Here is a 22,859-nt window from a genome sequence, read left to right as displayed (position 1 = left end):
TTTGGTTTGTTTGGGTATTTTTTTTATTCCTAGACTTCACCAGCTCTGCTGGATGCTGCTTTTCTGTTTGGGGATGGGATTCCATACTGGATCAAGCCTCTGATCCTGCTGCTCGTGGGCTGCAAACAGGCTTTCGATCCAGCATTTTATTTACAAGGAAACTGGGCCAAATTCCTCTGCTGTGGGCTGAACATAAAAATCCCTCTGAACTGGGGGAGGAAACCCTCCCCCCCCCCCCAAGTTCAAACAAACAAACAAAATCCTCATGGATTTTTGGGTCGGGTTTTGGGGTTGTGTTTTTTTGCATTGGTGTAGCTTTTGCTCGCAGGTTTGGCAGGGATGAAGAGGGGGGGGGAGGAGGGAAGGGTAAAAGGAGCCACTTTAGGGGCTTTGCTTTCCAGCCCTGAGAAGTCTCCATCCTCACCTCACTCCCCTCCAGGCAGCACATTGTGTGCACAGATGGATGGCAGCATGGCCCAATGGCACAGGCCTTTGGAAAGCAAAATCTGTGCCAACTCCTGGGCCAAAAGTCCCCACAGGGCACCCAACGAGGCAGAGCTCCAATGGCAAGCAGAGCAAATGCAGGCAGCAAAGACCTTGGCAGGGCCAGCTCCTCGTGGCTCTTCCAGGGCTGCTTGGTTCACTGTGATGGTGCCAGCAGGGCCAACTGGTGCCACAGAGATCTGTTGGTGTTGGCACTCTAAACACCCACCCATGCCATGCAAACAGATGTCTGCCTCCGGGTCACAGCGCAGCAGTGACAGTGACCCTTCGTGGCAGTGGTGTTCAGCCCTGCCCCTCATGCCAGCTGTGGGAAGGGAGGAGTTGAGCTGAGAACAGGCTGGAACTGGAAGAGGGGAGACTGACACTGGAGATTAGGGAAAAATTCTTGGGACTGAGTGTGGGGAGACACTGGCATAGGTTGCCCAGGGAGGCTGTGGATGCCCTCTCCCTCCAGGTGTTCAACAGGAGCTGTGGCTGTGCCTTGGGAGGGTCACTCCCATCTACCCCCAACACAGGTGGAGGTCGTTGCTGCTCGATTTGCAGACAACAAGCACCTGGCACTGTGAAGCAGGGTGATTGCCTGGGGCTGGTCCCAGAGGCCATTTCAGCAGTGCTCCAAGAGCAGGAAGGTTTTGGGTGCTAAGGTGACTCCCATCTACCCCCAACACAGGTGGAGGTCGTTGCTGCTTGATTTGCAGACAAGAAGCACCTGGCACTGTGAAGCAGGGTGATTGCCTGGGGCTGGCCCCAGAGGCCATTTCGGCAGTGCTCCAAGAGCAGGAAGGTTTTGGCTGCTGAGGTGAGGAGGTCTGACCTGCCTGCAAGAGGATTTGAGCTTCTGGCAAGCAGCAGGGTCCCCGGGGGAAGAAGGGACTCCCCAGCAACGGAGATGTCTGCATCCAGGCTTCCTGATTTTGCCCCAGCAAGACAACAAACTGTAAGTGGAGATGTGGGGTGAGTGGGGTGGTGAGATCCAGTGATGGAGGTAGATGAAGATCATGTGGGTACCGTCGTGGTGTGGAGCCCCTTGTGGGTACCGTTGTGGTGTGGAGCCCCTTGCGGGTACCGTCGTGGTGTGGAGCCCCTTGTGGGTACTGTCGTGGTGTGGAGCCCCTTGTGGGTACTGTCGTGGTGTGGAGCCCCTTGTGGGTACTGTCGTGGTGTGGAGCCCCTTGTGGGTACTGTCGTGGTGTGGAGCCCCTTGTGGGTACTGTTGTGCTGTGGCATGTCTCACACAGAGATGTGGCTGTAGGGCATGTTGTGGTGTTCCTGCAGTGCTCAGGACACAGCTGGGTTTGCTTTGCACTTTCTGCCTGGCTTGAGCCTCTGGAGCTGCTCAGCTCCATTCCCAGGAGCTCTGGGTGGCAGCTGGAGTTGCTGCCAGCCATGAGCTTAGGGAGAAGTAAGGCAGGAGAAGCTCTAGAGATGTGACCCTAACCTCATGCACCAGCAGAGAGGGTCTGGTGTAGGAGTTGAACATCCTCTGCAGGGTCTCTAGGGAGGTTTCTTGCCCCGGAGGGATTTGGGGCTGGAGCCATCCTGTGCTTCTCAACGGGCTTCTGGCTGCGGTCAGGGGGGCAGTGCAAAGCGAAACGTTGGAGTGCTGGAGCAGGGACAGCTGCGTGCTGGAGAGAAAAGGACTGGGAAGGGAGGGGAGTGCATGAGGGCAATGAAGATGGTGAAGGGCCTGCAAAGCAGGTCTTGAGGAGGGGCAGAGACAACTTGGATTGTTTAGCATGGAGGGAAAGAGGAGGCTGAGGGCAGAGCTCGTTGCTCCCTGAGAGGAGGCTGCAGTGAGGTGGGGGCTGGGCTCTGCTCCCTACTCTCATGCGGTAGGAGAGGAAGTGGCCTCAGGTTGCACCAGGGGAGGGTTAGGTTGGAACTGAGGAAAAATGTCTTTGCTGCAAGAGTGGTCAGAGATTGGCAGAGGCTGCCCAGGGAGGTGGTGGAATCCTCATTCTTGGGGGCGCTGAAGAAACCTCTGGCCAAGGCACCTGGGGACACAGTTTAGTGGCCATGGTGGTGTTGCTTGGACTCAGTCCTGGATGTCTTCTCCAGCTGAAACAAATCTGTGTGGTTGTACAGTTCTTCTTTGTGCCTTATTGTGGGAGGTGCTTTAACAGAGCCTGCTTGCCTGCAGTGGGGAGAGGTGTGGGGGAGATGATGCCAGAGCAGGGGGCATGCATCTCGCAGATGTCACTGTGCTGCTGGACTCAGCACTCAGGTTGAGATGAGGCCTGGGAGGTTGTCAGCTCCCTTGAAGGAGGCCTGGATTGAAGGAGTGTCTGAGCTGCTGAGGAGGCTGGAGATGAGGTTGGACTCTTCTCTCCAGAAACAAGTGATAGAATGAGAGACAATGGCCTCAGGTTGCCGCAGGGCAGGTTTAGGTTGGGCATCAGAAGAAACTTCTTCCCTGAAAGGGCTCTCAAAGCTTGGCAGAGGCTGCCCAGGGAGGTGGCTGAACGCCCATCCCTGGAGGTGTTTCCAAGAGGCAGAGAGGTGCTGAGGGCCATGGCTTAGCCCCAGCCTTGGCAGACTCAGAGAAGGGTTTCAGTGGATGAGCTTAGAGGGTTTTGCTAACTGAGACTCTGCCCTCTTGGACTTGGTGCCACTGCTTGTAGGGGCAGGAACGGAGGAGTGACAGAATCACAGAATTGGATGAATTGGAAGGGATCTCCAAAGCTCATCCAGTCCAACCCCCTGCACTCAGCAGGGACATCCTCCCCTAGAGCAGCTTGCCCAGAACCCTGTCCAGCCTCACCTTGAATAGCTCCAGGGAGAGAGGAAGCCGGGCAGGGTGAGTGGGCAGGCAGGGAGGGAGAGAGGAGGGCAGGCAGGGTGAGTGGGCAGGCAGGGAGGGAGAGAGGAAGCCGGGCAGGGTGAGTGGGCAGGCAGGGAGGGAGAGAGAAGGGGAGGCAGGGAAGGAGAGAGGAAGCCGGGCAGGGTGAGTGGGCAGGCAGGGAAGGAGAGAGGAGGGCAGGCAGGGAAGGAGAGAGGAAGCCGGGCAGGGTGAGTGGGCAGGCAGGGAAGGAGAGAGGAGGGCAGGCAGGGAAGGAGAGAGGAGGGCAGGCAGGGAAGGAGAGAGGAAGCCGGGCAGGGTGAGTGGGCAGGCAGGGAGGGAGAGAGGAGGGCAGGCAGGGTGAGTGGGCAGGCAGGGAGGGAGAGAGGAAGCCGGGCAGGGTGAGTGGGCAGGCAGGGAGGGAGAGAGAAGGGGAGGCAGGGAAGGAGAGAGGAAGCCGGGCAGGGTGAGTGGGCAGGCAGGGAGGGAGAGAGAAGGGGAGGCAGGGAAGGAGAGAGGAAGCCGGGCAGGGTGAGTGGGCAGGCAGGGAAGGAGAGAGGAGGGCAGGCAGGGAAGGAGAGAGGAAGCCGGGCAGGGTGAGTGGGCAGGCAGGGAAGGAGAGAGGAGGGCAGGCAGGGAAGGAGAGAGGAGGGCAGGCAGGGAAGGAGAGAGGAAGCCGGGCAGGGTGAGTGGGCAGGCAGGGAAGGAGAGAGGAAGCCGGGCAGGGCGAGTGGGCAAGGAGGCTGCACCAAGAGTCCTGTCTCAGGTACATCTTGGCTTTTCGAGTGCCTAGCACATGAGGCAAAGCGCTCTTGAAGAGCCCTCCATTTACCCTCTCCCCTAATTAAATGTGCACTTCATTAATGTAAATTGGGGCTTTAATGCTCTTGTTGAAATTCCGCAGAAAGTGCTGCGGCCCCGCGAAATGCTTAAGCATCGTTGCAAATGAGATTAGGGAGCAAGAAAGGCAGGGAAATTAGAATGATAATGGTTGATGTGGCTTCCTGACAGCCGTGACTGTGCAGGGATCAATGGGATGGAGGAGCAGCCTCCCCGCAGCCAAAGGCAGGCGCAGACGTCAGCCTACAGATGTGGCTTTTGGAAGCTCTTTCAATTAGTTTAATTGGGTAAATGGTCGGGATTTGGAGGCTCTTAGCCAGTCCTGCAAGATCAGGATACATGGAAATGTGAAGGGTGGGTTTTGGTTGTGTGTGTGGGGGGGGGGGGGGGTTGGGGTTTTTTTTTTGGCTCTATAACATAAAATAGGATCGGTCACATTTGCATTTCTTAACGCCAGGGTGAGGAGGAGCAGGAGGGGAGGTAGGGAAGGGGGGGGGGGGGGTGTTGGTGTTTAACCAAGCCGGGGCTTTAAAATGGTAATGTTGGTGCTAGAGCTGGTTTAGGAACTGCCTCGGCTACGGCTCTACAAGAGCTGCCCAGCCTGGGGCTCTCACTGGGAGCTGGGTCCAGCCACCTCTCCTGGAGTCACAGTCACAGAATGGGCTGGCTTGGAAGGGATCTCCAAAGCTCGTCCAGTCCAACCCCCCCTGCACTCAGCAGGGACATCCTCCACTAGATCAGGTTGCCCACAGCCCTGTCCAGCCTCACCTTGAAGATCTCCAGGGATGGAACCACAACCACCTCCCTGGGCAACCTGTTGCAGTGCTCCAGCACCCTCCTGGTGCACAACTTGTTCCTCACATCCAAACTCAATCTGCTCTGCTCTCATCTCAAACCATTGTCCCTCATCCTGTCCCTGCAGGCCTTTGGGAACAGTCCTGCAGCCTTCTGGTAGCCCCTTCAGGTACTTGAAGGCTGCTTTGAGGTCTTCCTGGAGCCTTCTCTTCTCCAGGCTGACCACTCAGAGCTCACTCAGCCTGGCCCCACAACAGAACACCCCCCTGACGATTTCCATGGCCTCCTCTGGACCCTCTCCATCAGCTCCATGTCCTTTCTGTGTTGAGGGCTGCAGAGCTGGCAGCAGCTCCTGCAGAGCCTGGCAGGGCAGTGCCTGGCACAAGCAGTATTTGCTGCTCTCTCAATTCCATTAGCACTAAATTCACCTTTCCAAAAATTACATTTTCTTGTTCCTTTCTGGTTGATGTTGGTTTTTTTTTTCTCTCCTTTCTATTTTTTTCCCTTCTCTCCAAACTGCTGGACTTGGCAGGGGCACCAGCTGAAAGATCAAGTTACTGTTTGTAAATGCCAGACATGAATTAATTTAGCAGTGCACTCCTCCTGACTTTATGAAAGCATATCCCAAATATTGACTTTTTTCCCTTCTTCAGTAAAACCTCTTTTCCTCTGCTGATGGCTTGAGGCATCTGGCTGGGTCTGGGAGCTGCTATTGAGTCACTCTGAAGATTTATTGTCTTCAGCATGTTGCTCACTGGGGAATGTGGAGGTGAAGCTGCTAGGGGCACTGCTGCCTCCTGGGTGGATCAAAGAATGGGATGAGTTGGAAGGGTTCTTAATGATCACACAGTTCTAACTCCCTGCCATGGACAGGGACACCTTCCTCTAGCCCAGGGTGCTCAAGACCCCATCCAGCCTGGCTTGATGAAATGCCCAGACTAGGGGAAGGAACTCACCAGCATCCTTCTGGGCAGGATTTCTTAAGGGCCAACAGGCAGGTCCCAGTTCTGTGGCTGTAAGGCTGGTTCCTGTGCTTGGAGTTCAGAGTTGATGCAATCACAGAATGGTTTAGTTGGGAAGGGATTTTGAAGATCATCCAGCTTCAAAAATCATAAAATCACAGAGTCACAGGACGGGTTGGGTTGGAAGGGACCTTCAAGAACATCCAGCACCAACCCTCTGCCATGGGCAGGGACACCTCCCACCAGCCCAGCTTGCTCAAGGCCTTGACACCTCCAGAGAGGGAACATCCTCCCTGAGCAACCTGTTCCAATGTCCCCCCACCCTCACTGCCAAGACTTTCTTCCTCATCTTCCCCCTCAATCTCCCCTCTTCCAGCTCAAAGCCGTTGTCCCTGGTTCTGTCACTCCCAGCCCTTGGCAAAAGTCCCTCCCCAGCTCTCCTGCAGCTCCCTTCATCGTTTGGCAGCTGAGCACTTAGGTCCCTTCCAACCTAAACCATTCTATGCTTCTCAGAGCTCAGCCAGTTCCAGCCTTCTGCCACAGGCAGGGACACCTCCCACTAGAGCAGGTTGCTCAATGCCTCATCCAACCTGGCCTTGAACACCTCCAGGGAGAGAGCATCCACAACCTCCTCCTGCACTAAGAGCAAGGCTGTGGAAGTGAGAGCTGTGTGAGCTCTTAGGGAGTAGCACCAGCAGCTTTGAAAGCAAGCTGGGGGACAAGTCTGGCTGCCAGTTAGCTCCAAATGTTCTGCTCAGGGAGGGAGGGAGGAAAAGTTGTGCCTTGTTAACCTTAAATGGGGAAAAAAAGGCTGCTTACAAATAGGTGTCACCTTGCAAAGGTAACAAGGCAGATTAATTCCTTGCATGGCAGAGGCTGGAAGTACCTGAGGGTGCTTTTTGTGTGTCCTGAAATCCACAGTTAGAGAGGCAAGAAGCAAGACAGGTGAAGGCAAAAGAGCAGCTGGAACAACAAGGGGGGAAAGGAGCAGTTAGCCTCCAGCCTTCTGCAGGCAATCGGTGAGTGATTTGCTCTGGTAGGTCTCCCTGGGCTGGGAAGCAGAGGTCTTCCCTGCTGTAAGGGCAACGATTAGGTGTGGCCCCTGTGGATCTCTCTCACTTACTCAGCTGTTAAAGCAGCTTAAGGCCTTATAAGAACATTACCATTTGGGTGCCAGTACCAGCTTGACCTTTATTCATCAAGTGCAAAGAGTTGGAAGTCGAACAGATTGGTTGCCAGCGATTGCCTTTTATGTGCAGTTTAGAGGCTTTGATTTCTCTCCCCTTTCTTCCTTTAATCTGACATTACTGGCTCCAATCTGTTTGTGCTCTAAGTAAACAGGGCCAGGGCAGGCCTCCCTTTCTGAGGAGCTCTGTGTGAGGGTGAGGTGGCCTGCAAAATAAAAAGGAAAGAGTTTGCCTTTGGAATTAGAGAGCTGGAGGACACCAGGGCTGAATGGAGCTGTGCACAGATCTCCAGGCTGAGCTCCACAGCAGTCCTTAGGAGCCTCAGCTATTGATCCCAAATAGCTGTGTACACCAGGAATGAGAATGGGAGGATTTATATGAACTCCCTTGGACCCTGGACTTCATGACCAGCACAAGAGAGAAAGGGAGTGAAGCACAACAAAGGTGAAGTGTCTGGAATGGTCACAGCTCCTCCTCCTTCACCACCAGCCAGCTGGGAGCCCCTTGTGTTCTTCCAGCAGCCCTGAGGTAGAAGAGCTGCCCAAGAGTTGGAAGTTTTCTTGCTTCTGGTGGCATATTTGTGCTTGTGACCTGGGATTTTCTGCATCCAGGTGCCCTGCCAGCAGCAGGAGGGAACCACAGAGTCATGGAGTCACAGAATGGGCTGGGTTGGAAGGGACCTCCAAAGCTCATCCAGTCCAATGCCCTGCACTCAGCAGGGACATCCTCCACTAGATCAGCTTGTCCACACCTCTGTGGCATATCTCCAGGGATGGGACCTCAACCACCTCCCTGGTCACCCTGTTGCAGTGCTCCAGCACCCTCCTGGTGCACAACTTGTTCCTCACATCCAATCTCAATCTGCTCTGCTCTCATCTCAAACCATTGTCCCTCATCCTGTCCCTGCAGGCCTTTGGGAACAGTCCCTCTGCAGCCTTCTTGTAGCCCTTTCAGGTACTGGCAGGCTGCTCTGAGCTCTGCCTGGAGCCTTCTCTTCTCCAGGCTGAACAACCCCAACTCTCTCAGCCTATCCTCCTAGCAGAGATGCTCCAAACTCCTGATCATCTTTGTGCTCTCCTCTGGACCCTCTCCATCAGCTCCATGTCTTCTCCAGGCTGACCACTCAGAGCTCCCACAGCAGAACACCCCCCTGATGATTTCCATGGCCTCCTCTGGACCCTCTCCATCAGCTCCATGTCCTTTCTGTGCGGAGGGCTGCAGAGCTGAATGCAGTCCCCCAGGTGAGGTCTCATCCTACTCCAAGCCTTCTGCAGGGTTTCACCCAAAGCATTCATTTCACTAAAAGTCCTTTTCTTTTCCCTTTCTCTTTCTTTTGTGCTGCCAAAACCTCTCTGTACAGCAGAGGGAAGGCTTGAATGAACATTTCAAGCCTTACCTGTCACAAGCCATTAGCTGAATTGCTGAAAGAAATCCCCTGGCAAGTGTAATTGCTGGGGTTTGTGTTACAGAGCTCCGTGATATCACCCAGCAGCAGAAATTCTCTTAGCAGAGCCCCTTCTGTGTAATACAGCAATTTGTTCCAGCACCAGTGATAATAAAATTGCTGAAATGAAACAGGATTGCTCAATGAGGACCTGAATCCAATTTGCTGGACTAGGACGATTACACTTTCAGCTCGGTGTTTACTCATTTGTAGGATGGCTACCAGCCTTCTTATCTGCAATTAATGGGATTAATGGTTCCCAGGACAGGCAGAGGCAGCACCTCGGGGGGTGGAGGGTGGAGGGGGGGGGTGTCAGCCTGCACCGCAGCTGCTGAGCTGTGCTGCGCTGCTCCGAGGTGCGGTGCACAGCAACAGGCTGCTGGCACAGAGTGCCTTGGGTTGGAAGGGACCTTCCAGATCGTCTGCTTCCAGCATGATTACTGAGGGCAGGGGCAGGACAAGGGGTGATGGCTTCAGAGCAGAGCTCTGCAGCCAGCTCTGGAGCCCTCGACACAGGAAGGACATGGAGCTGATGGAGAGGGTCCAGAGGAGGCTGTGAAAATGATCAGGGAGTTGGAGCAGTTCTGCTGTAGGGATGGGCTGAGGGGAGCTGGGGGTGTTCAGCCTGGAAGAGAAGGCTCCAGGCAGAGCTCAGAGCAGGCTGAGGGGAGCTGGGGGTGTTCAGCCTGGAAGAGAAGGCTCCAGGCAGAGCTCAGAGCAGGCTGAGGGGAGCTGGGGGTGTTCAGCCTGGAAGAGAAGGCTCCAGGCAGAGCTCAGAGCAGGCTGAGGGGAGCTGGGGGTGTTCAGCCTGGAAGAGAAGGCTCCAGGCAGAGCTCAGAGCAGGCTGAGGGGAGCTGGGGGTGTTCAGCCTGGAAGAGAAGGCTCCAGGCAGAGCTCAGAGCAGGCTGAGGGGAGCTGGGGGTGTTCAGCCTGGAAGAGAAGGCTCCAGGCAGAGCTTGGGACAGGCTGAGGGGAGCTGGGGGTGTTCAGCCTGGGGAAGAGAAGGCTCCAGGCAGAGCTCAGAGCAGGCTGAGGGGAGCTGGGGGTGTTCAGCCTGGAGAAGAGAAGGCTCCAGGCAGAGCTCAGAGCAGCCTGCCAGAACCTGAAGGGGCTACAAGAAGGCTGCAGAGGGACTGTTCCCAAAGGCCTGCAGGGACAATGGTTTGAAATGAGAGCAGATTGAGACTGAGACTGGATGTGAGGAACACACACTCTGACACCTCCCACCAGCCCAGCTTGTTCAAGGCCTCATCTAGCCTGACCTTCAGCACCTCCAGGCAGAGGGCAGCCACAGCCTCCCTGGGCAACTTGTGCCAGTGTCTCTCTACCCTCACTCTCAACAATTTCTTCCTCATCTCCACTCTCAATCTTCCCTCTCCCAGCTAAAAGCCATTATCTATCATCCTGGCACTCTCAGCCCTTGTCCAAAGTCCCTTCCCAGCTCTCTTGCAGCCCCTTCATGTACTGAAAACCTGCTCTAAGGTCTCCCTGCAGCCTTCTCCAGGCTGAACAGCCCCAACTCTTCCAGCCTGTCCCCATAGCAGAGGCTGCTCTTTGCAATGCTGCTTAGAGGTGAAGTTCACCTGGTGAGGAGAAGGCTTCATCTGTAGTGTTAAAAACAGCTCTGAAGCTCTTGGCTTTTAATGCCTCTTCTCTCTATGCCCATGGAAATGAACTGTGCCAGACTCATGAGGCACAAAGATAATCTTCACTTTGAGAGAGGGGCAGTACCCACCAGGACAGACCTATATTGAGTGTTGTGTTAGAAACCCACAGTGAGGAAGATGAGGAGCCATGGTGTGCTGCTGTGGCCCAGGGTTCATTGCACTGCTGCCTCTGCCCCTGCGGTTCTTCCTCTGGCTGCAGCTAAGAAAGATCCAATCTCCTCGACGTGGGGCTTGGAGGGCAGTCGGCTCCACAGCTCACAGGCACGGAGAACGTGTGCCAGCTTCTGTTCCTCTGTTCTCTGGCCCTCTTTAGCAAGTCCAAAGCTCTACAGGGTTGATACCTGAGCTTTGAAAATGCCCAGTGATAGAGTAGGTGAGCTGAGAAGTGGCAGCTTACTTGCTCCTTGAAGCTTGCCACGAGGTGACGTGTTTAGGTGCCAGACTCAAACGCTCCATCAAGGCTTTTGAGTTCAAGCACAAACACACTTAGCTCCTAATGAGGGAATGCAGGCTCCCTGGAGTTATTAATACTCCCTCGAGTCCCCCTGGCACCAGTGCTGTGCTGGCTGCTGCCCACACACGCAGCCAGAGCGAGCACTGCTCTGGAGAGTTGGCAGGGTACGCAGAGCAGACCTGGAGAGGCACCCAAAGCCCCTCTGGCATTGGCTCAGGGCTGAGAGCTCATCTCACCAAAAGCCTGGCAGGTGAACTTGCTGGGCTTGATGAAATGCCCAGATTCGGGGGGAGGAACTCAGCAGCATCCTTCTGGGCACCTCAGGCAGGGCAGGATTTCTCAAGGGCCAGCAGGCAGCTCCCAGACTGGTTCCTGTGCTCGGAGTTCAGAGTTTATGCAGTCAAAGGATCACAGAATGGTTTGGTTGGGAAGGGATTTTGAAGGCCATCCAACTCCAAACTCCTGCTACGGGGCAGGGACACCTCCCACCAGCCCAGCTTGCTCTCCAGGGAGGGGACATCCACAGCCTCCCTGGGCAACCTGTGCCAGTGTCTCACCACCCTCGCTCTCAAGAATTTCTTCTTCATCTCCAGTCCAGTCTGCCCTATTGGCACTTCATAAGGACTTGCACAGCCTCTTCTCCATTACTTCCAGTGGCCAGAACAAAGAAGAGTTCTCATTTCTTGGAGCTAACTCCCAATATTTTTCCCTTCATTGCTGCAGCAGTGTTGGTACCCTGCTGCTCTGCCTGCCAGTGTGCTCCTGTGCCATGCAGCATCACCACTAGCAGGGGTGTTAGATCTTATGGATCACCTAGAACCTAGCAAGAATGCTTCATAAGAAAGAGTCACAGAGAGCTCTTTGTGGACTTCCCTGTTGCAGAATCACATAAGAGTTTCGTTTGGAAAAGTCCTTTAAGCTCATCCACTGAAACCCTTCTCTAACCCTGCCAAGGCTGGGGCTGAGCCATGGCCCTCAGCACCTCAGCTCTGCCTCTTGGAAATACCTCCCCGGGCAGCTTCTGCCAGGCTTTGAGAACCCTTTCAGTCAAGTTTCTTCTAATGTCCAACCTAAACCTCTCCTGGGGCAGTTTGAGATGATTTCCTTTCCTCCTATCACTTCTTCCTTGGGAGAAGACCAACTCCCATCTCACTGCAGCCTCCTCTCAGAGAGCTGCATGGAGCAATGAGCTCTGCCCTCAGCCTCCTTTTCTCCACACTAACCACCCCCAGCTCCCTCAGCTGTTCCTCTCCAGACCCTTCCCCACCTTTGTTGTCCTTCTCTAGCTTTGCTGTCCTGTTTGACCTGCAGACATCAGCCAATATGGCCACGGACAACTCTGCCACAGAGCACCAGTAAATCTGAAGTGCCAGGTACAAATACAATCCCAACACAAGAAGGTCTCCTCAGAGCCTTCTCTTCTCCAAACTGAGCAACCCCAACTCTGTCAGCCTGTCCCCACAGGAGAGGAGCTGCAATAGAGAGAATCATAGACTCAACCAGGTTGGAAGAGAGCTCCAAGCTCAGCCAGCCCAACCCAGCACCCAGCCCTGGCCAAGCAACCAGACCATGGCACTAAGTGCCCCAGCCAGGCTTGGCTTCAACACCTCCAGGGACAGCAACTCCACCACCTCCCTGGGCAGCCCATTCCAATGCCAATCACTCTCTGTGCCAGGAACTTCCTCCTCACATCCAGCCTATACTTTCCCTGCCACAACTTGAGACTGTGTCCCCTTGTTCTGTTGCTGCTTGCCTGGGAGAAGAAGCCAACCCCACCTGGCTACAATGTCCCTTCAGGTAGTTGTAGGCAGCAATGAGCTCTGCCCTCAGCCTCCTCTTCTCCACACTAAACACCCTCAGCTGACGCTGTTCCTCCCCAGCCCTCTTCTCCAGACCCTTCCCCACCTTTCTGGACCTGCTCCAGTCCCTCAATGTCCTTCTTGGAGTGAGGAACCCAAAAGTGAACCCAGCACTCAAGCTGCTCTCTCTGAATTGCCGAGTCCTGGGGACTGGTTGGACGTGGCACTTGGTGCCATGGTCTAGCCTTGAGCTCTGTGGTAAAGGGTTGGACTTGATGATCTGTGAGGTCTCTTCCAACCCTGGTGATACTGTGACAATGCCATTGCTGATGCAGACCAGGCTGCTGCTGCCCTTCTTGCCCACCTGGCCACATCTTCAGCTGAGCATCCTGAGGCCCCTGCTCAGCCTCCTTTTCAGCCTCACCCCTGGCCACAGGGGCTGCTGTGGCAGGCATGGCTCTGTGTGTGTGTGTGGGATCAATTGTAAAAAGGGGAATTAGTCATTCTAAATCATGCAGCTGTGGTCGAAGGGAGCTCTTCTAAAAATCATTAAACAATCATGTATGCCTATTGATTTATTCAAAATACCTCGAGGGGGGAAAGCAGATTAAACACAAGGTAAAAGTAAACTAATGCAGATTAAATGGATGAAGGATGGACCCGATGGTTCCCTAGGTAGTTTTTGTCCTAATGAGAGGAAAATGATATGTACACTATTACCAGGATAAAAGGGTCTATTAGAGGTCTTTTGCTTGACATATTTATGTATTTCAGATCCTAAGTGGCGCAGTGAATCGGGTTTACCCCGGGCGTTTGTTACTTTTATTGCATCAGCCAGTGATAAACAGGGCTTGCTTTGGAGGGCAGCAGGCTGCCGTGCTCGGGAGAGGCACAACCCCATCTGCATAGCCAAACGCTGAGATGACAACTGCCGTTTAGCAGCGATCCCGGAGCGGCTTCGACGCCCTTGCGGCCGAGCGCTGCGCTGCGCTGCCGGCGGGGCTGGGAGTGAGGGGCGCGGGCAGGTGCCAGCGCTAGGAGCCGGAGCCGCCGCAGCGCTGCCGTCGTTTTTCCGCTTGGTCCTCCTGTAGCTGCTCTTCTCGAGTGGTTTTCATCCCCAGGCTGTGTGATGAGTGGGTGACAGTCACCGTCCCAGCCCCAGTCTGCTGCGAGCTGCAGCGAGAGCCAGTGGCATCCTGGCTTGCATCAGCAATGGTGTGGCCAGCAGGAGCAGGGAGGTCATTCTGCCCCTGTACTCTGCACTGGTTAGACCACACCTTGAGTGCTGCGTTCAGTTCTGGGCCCCCCAGTTTAGGAGGGACATTGAGATGCTTGAGCGTGTCCAGAGAAGGGCGATGAGGCTGGGGAGAGGCCTTGAGCACAGCCCTACGAGGAGAGGCTGAGGGAGCTGGGATTGGTTAGCCTGGAGAAGAGGAGGCTCAGGGGAGACCTTATTGCTGTCTACAGCTACCTGAGGGGTGGCTGTGGCCAGGGGAAGGTTGCTCTCTTCTCTCAGGTGGCCAGCACCAGAATGAGAGGACACAGCCTCAGGCTGTGCCAGGGGAGATTTAGGCTGGAGGTGAGGAGAAAGTTCTTCACTGAGAGAGTCATTGGACACTGGAATGGGCTGCCCGGGGAGGTGGTGGAGTCGCCGTCCCTGGAGCTGTTCAAGGCAGGACTGGACGTGGCACTTGGTGCCATGGTCTGGCCTTGAGCTCTGTGGTAAAGGGTTGGACTTGATGATCTGTGAGGTCTCTTCCAACCTTGGTGTTACTGTGAGTGCAAGGAAGGCAGAGACACAGAGGTGCCCTTTAAGAGCATGGAGTCCAATCACTGTCCCACACTGAGTGCAGTGGACTGCAGGGAAGGCAGCCACAGAGGTGCCCTTTAAGAGCATGGAGTCCAATCACTGTCCCACACTGAGTGCAGTGGACTGCAGGGAAGGCAGCCACAGAGGTGCCCTTTAAGAGCATGGAGTCCAGTCACTGTCCCACACTGAGTGCAGTGGACTGCAGGGAAGGCAGCCACAGAGGTGCCCTTTAAGAGCATGGAGTCCAATCACTGTCCCACACTGAGTGCAGTGGACTGCAGGGAAGGCAGCCACAGAGGTGCCCTTTAAGAGCATGGAGTCCAGTCAGTGGCCCAACACTGACAAGCCCTTGACTAAATGCTGTCCCTAATTGTCCTGTCTATGTGACTCTTAAGTACCTCATGCAGTCCAGCCACCATGGCCACACCTTTTGTCAGCACCTCCAGGGATGGGGACTCCACCACCTCCCTGGGCAGCCTCTTCCATCACCTGACCCCTCTTGCCACAAAGAAATTTTTCCTCAGCTCCAACCTAACCCTTCCCTGGTGCAACCTGAGGCCATTTCCTCTCCTGTCACCTCAGAGTGGGGAGCAGAGCCCAACCTCTTGCCTCACTGCAGCCTCTTCTCAGGGAGCTGTAGAGAGCAATGAAGTCTGCACTCAGCCTCCTCTTCTCCACACTAAACACCCTCAGTTCCCTTAGCTGCTTCTCCCCAGCCCTGTTCTCCAGACCCTTCCCCACCTTTGTTGCCCTTCTCTGGACCTGCTCCAGCCCCTCAGAGTCCTTGGAGTGAGGAGCCCAGGGATGAGGACTCCACTACCTCCCTGGTCAACCTCTGCCAGTGGCCAAAAACCCTTGCAGTGAAGAAATTCTTCCTAACATCCATCCTAAACTTCCTTTGGTGCAATTTGAGGCCAGTTCCTCTTGTTGCTAGAGAGAAGAGCCCAACCCCCAGCTCACTGCAGCCTCCTCTCAAGGAGCTGGAGAGAGCAATGAGGTCTCCTCTTCTCCGGCCTCACAGTACTTGTGCTATAAACCCATCACCAGCTCTGTTGTCTTTCTCTAGACATGAAGTGTGTAAACATGGCAGCAACAGGGGTAATTGGAAAGGATATTAAAGACCAGGAGACACTTTATAGTTTCCAAGGATCTCTTGAGTTAGAAACCATCAAGCTGCTTCCTCCTGCCGAGAAGGATGAGGCTGCTGATTACAGCTTCATCGCGACAGACAAATTGCTCCTGGGTTTCTCCAGCAGCTATCACTGCAGCAGATTTAAAAGGAGATATCTCAGAGGAAATTAATATTGTGTAGGAAACAATGCTGCTGGGTGAGAGATTCGTCTGCAAAGTCAAATTAGTGTTGTTAGGAATAACAGGAGAATACATCACCCTTATTGAAGTGTTTAGCAGAGCGATGTCCGGGGGGTGAAGGGGTGGAGAGCAGCCTCGGGAAGGGGGTGCTGAGGGGTGAAAAGCTTGGACATGAGGCAGCACCAGCAACTCCCAGCCTGCTGGGGTTATGTGATGTGCACCTGAGCAGCCCCGAGGAAAAGGACTTGGGGGTGCAGGGTGGGGGAGAAGCTGGGCAGGAGCAGGCAGTGTGAGCTTGCAGCACGGAAGGCTAAGGGCAGCCTGGGCTGCATCCAGAGCAGCGTGGCCAGAGCTGGAGAGAGGGGATCCTGCTCCTCTGCTCTGCTCTGGGGAGACCTCAACTGCAGTGCTGGGGCCAGCTGTGGAATCCCCAACACAGGAAGGACATGGAGCTGATGGAGAGGGTCCAGAGGAGAGCACAAAGATGATCAGGAGTTTGGAGCATCTCTGCTAGGAGGATAGGCTGAGAGAGTTGGGGTTGTTCAGCCTGGAGAAGAGAAGGCTCCAGGCATACCTCAGAGCTGCCTTCCAGTACCTGAAGGGGCTACAAGAAGGCTGCAGAGGGACTGTTCTGAAAGGCCTGCAGGGACAGGATGAGGGACAATGGTTTAGGACGAGAGCAGAGGAGATTGAGATAGGATGTGAGGAACAAGTTGTGCACCAGGAGGGTGCTGGAACCCTGCAGCAGGCTGCCCAGGGAGGTGTCTGATCTAGGGTAGGGTGTCCGTGCCCGTGGCAGGGGGGTTGGAACTAGATGATCCTTGTCATCCTTTCCAACCCTGACTGATTCTGTGTGTTTGTGGCCCCATCACTGGAGGCTGGACAGGGCTGTGAGCAACCTGTTCTCGTGGAGGATGTCCCTGCTGAGTGCTGGGGGGGTTGGACTGAATGAGCTTTGGAGGTCACTTCCAGCCCATTCTGTGATGCACCTTCAGAAGCAGCAATATAAAATGGAACCCAGCAAGCATTTGCTGCCTGGGGAGCAGCTGTTGTTCATCCTCTGCTCACTGCATGTGCCCAAAGCATCTTCCTGACCTGCAGCAGGCCTGAGAGGCTGGTGTCTGTGGCACTGCAACAGGCTGTGATAGCACACTGCACCCTACTGAATGCAGGGTCTGAGAACAGACTTGCTGAGGGACCTGGGCTTGGATAGTCTGGAGAAGAGGAGACTGAGGGCAGAGCTCATTGCTCCTTACAGCTGCAGTGAGGTGAGGGTTGTGTTGGTCTCTTTTGCCTAGGTAACAAGTGGTAGGAGATGAAATAGCCTCAAGCTGCCCCAGGAGAGGTTTAGGTTGGACATTAAAGGAAACCTCTTCCATGAAAGGGCTCTCAAAGCCTGGCCCAGGCTGCCCAGGGAGGTGGCTGAATGCACATCCCTGGAGGTGTTCCAGAGAGGCAGAGCTGTGGTGCTGAGGGCCATGGCTTAGCCCCAGCCTTGGCAGAGCTGGAGAAGGGTTGGAGTGGATGAGCTTCAAGAGCTTTTCCAGTCAAACTGATTCTGTGACTCTACAAAGCCCTCAGCTCTTGCCTCAGTGGTAGGAAAATAGGAGTTGGAGGTTAACTGTCCAAGTGACCCTTTGGACCAGTCTTTGTCTGCATGCCAAGTCTGCTCTCTCTCCAGACCTTCCCAACTGCTGGGTACTCACCTGAGCAACCAGAGAGCCAGGGAGCAGGTGTGAGATGGGTTTGTGCCAAGCATTTGCAGGCCCTGCTGCTGGCTGCTCTGGCTGGGTGAGCAGTCACTGGCGGGCAGCTGCTGCTCCCTGGTGAGTTATGAAGGTACCTGGAACGTGAGGCTCTGCTTGTGAGGGGTTCTGTAATTCAGCATTAAGGCAGCAATAATTCTGCATGCTCAGAAGCTGTCAGCCCCTGCTCCTTCCCTGGAACAGCCCCGAGCCGAGCTCAGATTGGTGTTTTGATGGCATGAAATGTGCTGTGCCTTTTGCTGCTGGAGGTCTGACGTTTGTCACAGCCCAGACAGCAGTGACAAATACCATGAGGCATGGGGTTTTCATAAAGAGTGGGGCCATTTGTCAGTCCCTGGCATCCAGGGAGGGGTTTAATGGGTTGCCTCCTGCCCAGCTGGTGTGCTGGAGGAGGTTACTTGGATGCTTTGAAGCTCATCAACATAAATTCCTGGTTTCTAGTATTTTCTTGCAGGAGTTGATGGGGAAGAATTGCTTCCTCAAGCCTCCTCTAAATCCAGCTTCTTCCAGTTTGAAGCCATCACTCATCATAAAACTGGGATTACTGTCTCTTTAAATTTTATTATGGCCAAGCCATGATTGGTTTTTATGAGCAACCAGCAGACTTGTGTGAAACAGCCATTGTCAACAGACTACACCATCCAGCAACACTGAGCATCCACAGTGGATTCCAACGCTCACAGGTTGGAACTGGAGGATCTCTGAGGTCCCCTCCAACCCAACCCCTTCTGTGACCCTGCCAGCACACAATACTCAAGGTGAGGGTGCAGCAGGGCACTGTGGAGTGGAACAATCACCTCCCTCAGCTGGCTGGTGATTGATGCAGCCTAGGATGTGCTTGGCCCTTCTAGCTGCCTGCTGACTCATATTCAGCTTACCCCCAGCCCGAAGCCCACATCGCTTTCTGGAGGGATCCCTTCCAGTCTCTCATCCTCCAGTTCCCATCTGTAGGCAGGATCCAAGGTGGACAATCCACACACTGCTCAGTAAAATACTGTTTGTTGCAGAAGGTGTGTCTGCAGGCCCATGTGATGGCTTTGCCTGATGCTTTGAAGGGTGAACCCCATACACCTGCAGAGAATCTCAGTGCCTTTCTTGGCCTCTGCAGGCTCATCTGCTCCTCCTTCTGACTTCTCAGGACAGGTTGGCATAGTGGGGCAGTGGAGATAAAGCTCTGCTCATGCCTTCTTTCCTCTACCCACATGCAAGCTGTTCCCCTGAGCCCAGAGACAAGAGCTACTTGTAGGTGCATCTCGCATCTCTTCTCCTCTGCATAGCTTTGCTGGCCAAGTCTTCTCCTTAAAAGCTAAAACAAGTAATTGCTGTAAGCTGTCCCAGGCTGTTCTCCTCACCTCCATCCTATTCAAAGTGAGGAGAACAGCTTTCATCAGCACAGGAGAAGCAATATGAATGCTTCCAGGTGATTGAAAGTCAGAAGAGGGGATGGATGCGGTGCAAGGTGCAGCAGGGGTCAGTGTGTGCTCTGGCTGTGTGCAGGGGAGAGAGGCAGAGGAGCCTGGGGATGGAAAGCTGAGCTGCCAGCACAGTCAGAAGTGCCTGGTGGAACATCTGTTCTTCAAACCATGGCATGGAATCACAGAATGGGTTGGCTTGAAAGGGACCTTAAAGCTCATCCAGTTCCAACCCCCCTGCTGTGGGCAGGGACACCTCCCACTAGCCCAGCTTGCTCAAGGCCTCATCCAGCCTGGCCTTCAACACCTCCAGGGAGGGGGCAGCCACAGCCTCCCTGGGCAACCTGTGCCAGTGCCTCCCCACCCTCACTCTCAAGGATTTCTTCCTCATCTCCCCTCTCCCAGCTCAAAGCCACTGTCCCTCATCCTGGCACTCCCAGCCCTGCCCAGGAATCCTTCCCCAGCTCTCCTGGAGCCCCTTCAGGTACTGTGAGGCTGCTCTGAGATCTCCCTGGAGCCTTCTCTTCCCCAGGCTGCACAGCCCCATCCCTCCCAACCTGTCCCCATAGGGGATGTTCTTCATCCCTCTCCATGTCCTTCATGGCTTCCTCTGGACCCTCTCCATGTCCTTCATGGCTTCCTCTGGACCCTCTCCATGTCCTTCATGCCTCATGGCTTCCTCTGGACCCTCTCCATGTCCTTCTTACTTCATGACCTCCTCTGGACCCTCTCCATGTCCTTCATGCCTCATGGCCTCCTCTGGACCCTCTCCATGTCCTTCTTGCCCATGACCTCCTCTGGACCCTCTCCATGTCCTTCTTGCCCATGACCTCCTCTGGACCCTCTCCATGTCCTTCTTACTTCATGACCTCCTCTGGACCCTCTCCATGTCCTTCTTGCCCATGACCTCCTCTGGACCCTCTCCATGTCCTTCATGCCTCATGGCCTCCTCTGGACCCTCTCCATGTCCTTCTTGCCCATGACCTCCTCTGGACCCTCTCCATGTCCTTCTTACTTCATGACCTCCTCTGGACCCTCTCCATGTCCTTCTTGCCCATGACCTCCTCTGGACCCTCTCCATGTCCTTCTTACTTCATGACCTCCTCTGGACCCTCTCCATGTCCTTCTTGCCCATGACCTCCTCTGGACCCTCTCCATGTCCTTCTTGTCCATGACCTCCTCTGGACCCTCTCCCTTGTCCTTCTTGTGCTGTGGGCCCCTGAAGGGGAGGCAGTGGTGCAGGTGAGGTCTCAGCAGAGCAGAGTGGCTGCCTCCCCTCCCTGTCCTGGTGGACAATCCTGTCGTTGCCCACGGAGCAGTGCTCCAGCACGGTGAGAAACGCTGCTGGCAGCAAAGGGCTTTGCCAAGCTGCAAAGCTGCTGCTGCTGCTGCCCTCACTGCAGCGATCCCCCCCCAGAGGGACCCTCACCCACCCAGCTGCAAGCAGCAGAGCTGTGATAGATCAGAGAAGCTCTTTGCTGTTTGCCAGAGGCCTTAAGAGGATCTTCTGTTTCATTGGGTCGTAATGCCCTTTTTGTTGACAAAAGCAAATTGATGATAGGCAAAAAGAGTGGGGGGGGGGGGGGGGGGAGGAGGAGGAGGAGGAGGGAAGCATTTGGTGGAAAAATTCTGTTGACCCTTCTCAGATTGAATTTGAACCACAGCACAGGATACCAGCAGTTGCAGAAATGATAGATTATTGTAATGCCCAGCAGAATGGCCTCTGGGCATGTTTAAATGGCAATAAATTTCACTCGGAAGAGGGCAATTTAACTACTTTAGGGCAGAGAGGATCCTCTTTGTTTGAGGTGTAAATAAATTGTGGTTCATTAAGGGTGCAGACATTACGGTCACAGGGCAGCTCCAAAGCAGGGCATGTTAATATTTAATTTCATTTCAGCAGGTAGGCTTGGCCTGCTCCAGCTTTGGGGGTGAGGCTGGCTGTGGGTTTCTCTTATTTTTTGGGTGTCTGTTTGGTTTTTTTTTTCCTAACTCCAGAATGTTTTAACCTTTTGAGTCTTGGGGGTGCTGGTAAGAGAGGAGCTGAAGAGGAGGCAGCTGAAGATGTGCCCAGGTGGGCAGCAGAGCCAATGGCATCCTGGGCTGGCTCAGGAGCAGTGTGGGCAGCAGGACAAGGGAGGTTCTTGTGCCCCTGTGCTCAGCACTGCTCAGGCCACCCCTTGAGTGCTGTGTCCAGTTCTGGGCTCCTCAATGCAAGAGAGATGTTGAGGTGCTGGAAGGTGTCCACAGGAGGGCGCCAAAGCTGGTGAGGGGCCTGGAGCACAGCCCTGTGAGGAGAGGCTGAGGGAGCTGGGGGTGTGCAGCCTGCAGCAGAGGAGGCTCAGGGCACAGCTCATTGCTGCCTGCAGCTACCTGAAGGGAGGCTGTAGCCAGGTGGGGTTGGGCTCTGCTGCCAGGCAAGCAGCAACAGAACAAGGGGACAGAGTCTGGAGTTGTGTCAGGGGAGGTCTAGGCTGGCTGTTAGGAGGAAGTTGTTGTCAGAGAGAGTGATTGGCATTGGAATGGGCTGCCCAGGGAGGTGGTGGAGTTGCTGTGCCTGGAGGTGTTGAAGCCAAGCCTGGCTGGGACACTTAGTGCCATGGTCTGGTTGCTTGGCCAGGGCTGGGTGCTAGGCTGGGCTGGATGATTTTGGAGGTCTCTTCCAACCTGGCTGATTCCATGAGTCATGACTTTTTTCAGAGGCTCCTCAAACTCCTAAGGCAGATGTTCTGGGTTTGGTTTTGGGTTCCTCACTCCAGGAACGCATCCAGAGAAGGGTCGTGAAGATGAGCAGAGGGCTGCAGCTCCTCCTCTGTGGGGACAGGCTGAGAGAGTTGGGGCTGTTCAGTCTGGAGAAGAGAATCATAGGCTCAACCAGGTTGTAAGATGCAGAGGAAACAGTTCCTCTGCAGCCTTCAGGTACTGACAGACTGCTCTGAGCCCTGTCTGGAGCCTTCTCTCCCCGAGCTGACCACCCAGAGCTCCCTCAGCCTGTCCCCACAGCAGAGCTGCTCCAACCCCCTGAGCATTTTGCTGGCCTCCTCTGGACCCTCTCCATCAGCTCCATGTCCTTCCTGTATTGGGGGTTCCATAGCTGGCCCCAGCACTGCAGGTGAGGGACAGGATCCCCTCACTCCAGCTCTGGCCAGGCTGCCACTGGGCTGCCAGCTCACACTGTCAGCTCCCTCACCTTTTCCCTTGCCTCTGCAGTCCCCTGTGCCTCACCCATCATCCTGGCAGAGTTCCTTGCTGAACTCTGCTGTTTGGGGAGGCAAAGCAGTGCAGGGAGGAGATGTGCCCAGAGCAGTTTGACATTTCCTCCCAAGGATTGTATTAAAATCCACTTACATTTAGAGCACACTCTCATTTTGGAATGCTAATCAGGCATCTTTTCATCAAGGTAAAGGAGCAAAATCTAATCAAGCCAAAGCCCAGCTTGCCTTGCTGTTGCCTCTGCTTCTGGAACATGGTTTTGAAAGGTTGCTTTTAAGCATAGCTAGAAATGACAGCCTGACCAAAAAGTTGATCAGTAAGTGGATCATTTGGCTCCTTCCCCCTGTCTGGACCAAGTGAGCTTTGTTTCTTTATTACAGACTGGGGCAGGGGCTGCCTGTGAATCACAGAATCACACAAAACATCTGGTTGGAAGTAGACCTCCAAGCTTATCCAGTCCAACCCTCAACCCAGCCCTGAAGGTTGAAACCATGTCCCTAAGCACCAGCTCCACAGGCTGCTGGGGAACACCTCCAGGGATGGTGACTCCAGCACCCTGGAGTAACTTGAGGCTGTTTCCTCTCCTCTCATTTGTCACTAGGGAGAAGAGCCTAATTCCCACCTGGCTCCAACCTCCTCTCAGCTGTAGAGAGCAATGAGGTCTGCCCTTAGCCTCCTCTTCTGCATACTAAACACCCTCAGGTCCCTCCCCAGCCCTATACTCCAGACCCTTCTCCAGCTTTGATGCCCTTCTCTGGACACACTCTAACTTCTTCATGTCCTTGGTGGCTCCATATACTGACTACTGGGGATGGGATTCTGTGCTGCTGCTCTGTCAGTGCACATTTGAGCATCAGGAGGAAGCTATTCACAGGGAGGGTAGTGAAAGTCTGCAACAGCTTGCCCAGAGATGTGT

The 22,859-nt window shown here is 54.6% G+C and overlaps 1 protein-coding gene across 1 annotated transcript in view; it reads left to right on the top strand.

Moving 5' to 3' along the window:
- The first annotated feature begins 1,259 nt into the window (after positions 1–1,259).
- CDS1 (CDP-diacylglycerol synthase 1) overlaps positions 1,260–22,859 on the top strand; it is a 111,779-nt gene continuing 90,179 nt past the window's right edge. Inside the window, exon 1 of the mRNA XM_064149525.1 lies at positions 1,260–1,441. Within this exon, the coding sequence (XP_064005595.1) occupies positions 1,394–1,441 (48 nt within the window). The 5' untranslated portion in view covers positions 1,260–1,393. The remainder of the gene's footprint in view (positions 1,442–22,859) is intronic.

The sequence above is a fragment of the Pogoniulus pusillus genome, chromosome 10, assembly GCF_015220805.1.
Source record: "Pogoniulus pusillus isolate bPogPus1 chromosome 10, bPogPus1.pri, whole genome shotgun sequence".
Taxonomy (NCBI): Eukaryota; Metazoa; Chordata; class Aves; order Piciformes; family Lybiidae; genus Pogoniulus; species Pogoniulus pusillus.
This window is presented reverse-complemented; position numbering and strand designations above follow the sequence as displayed.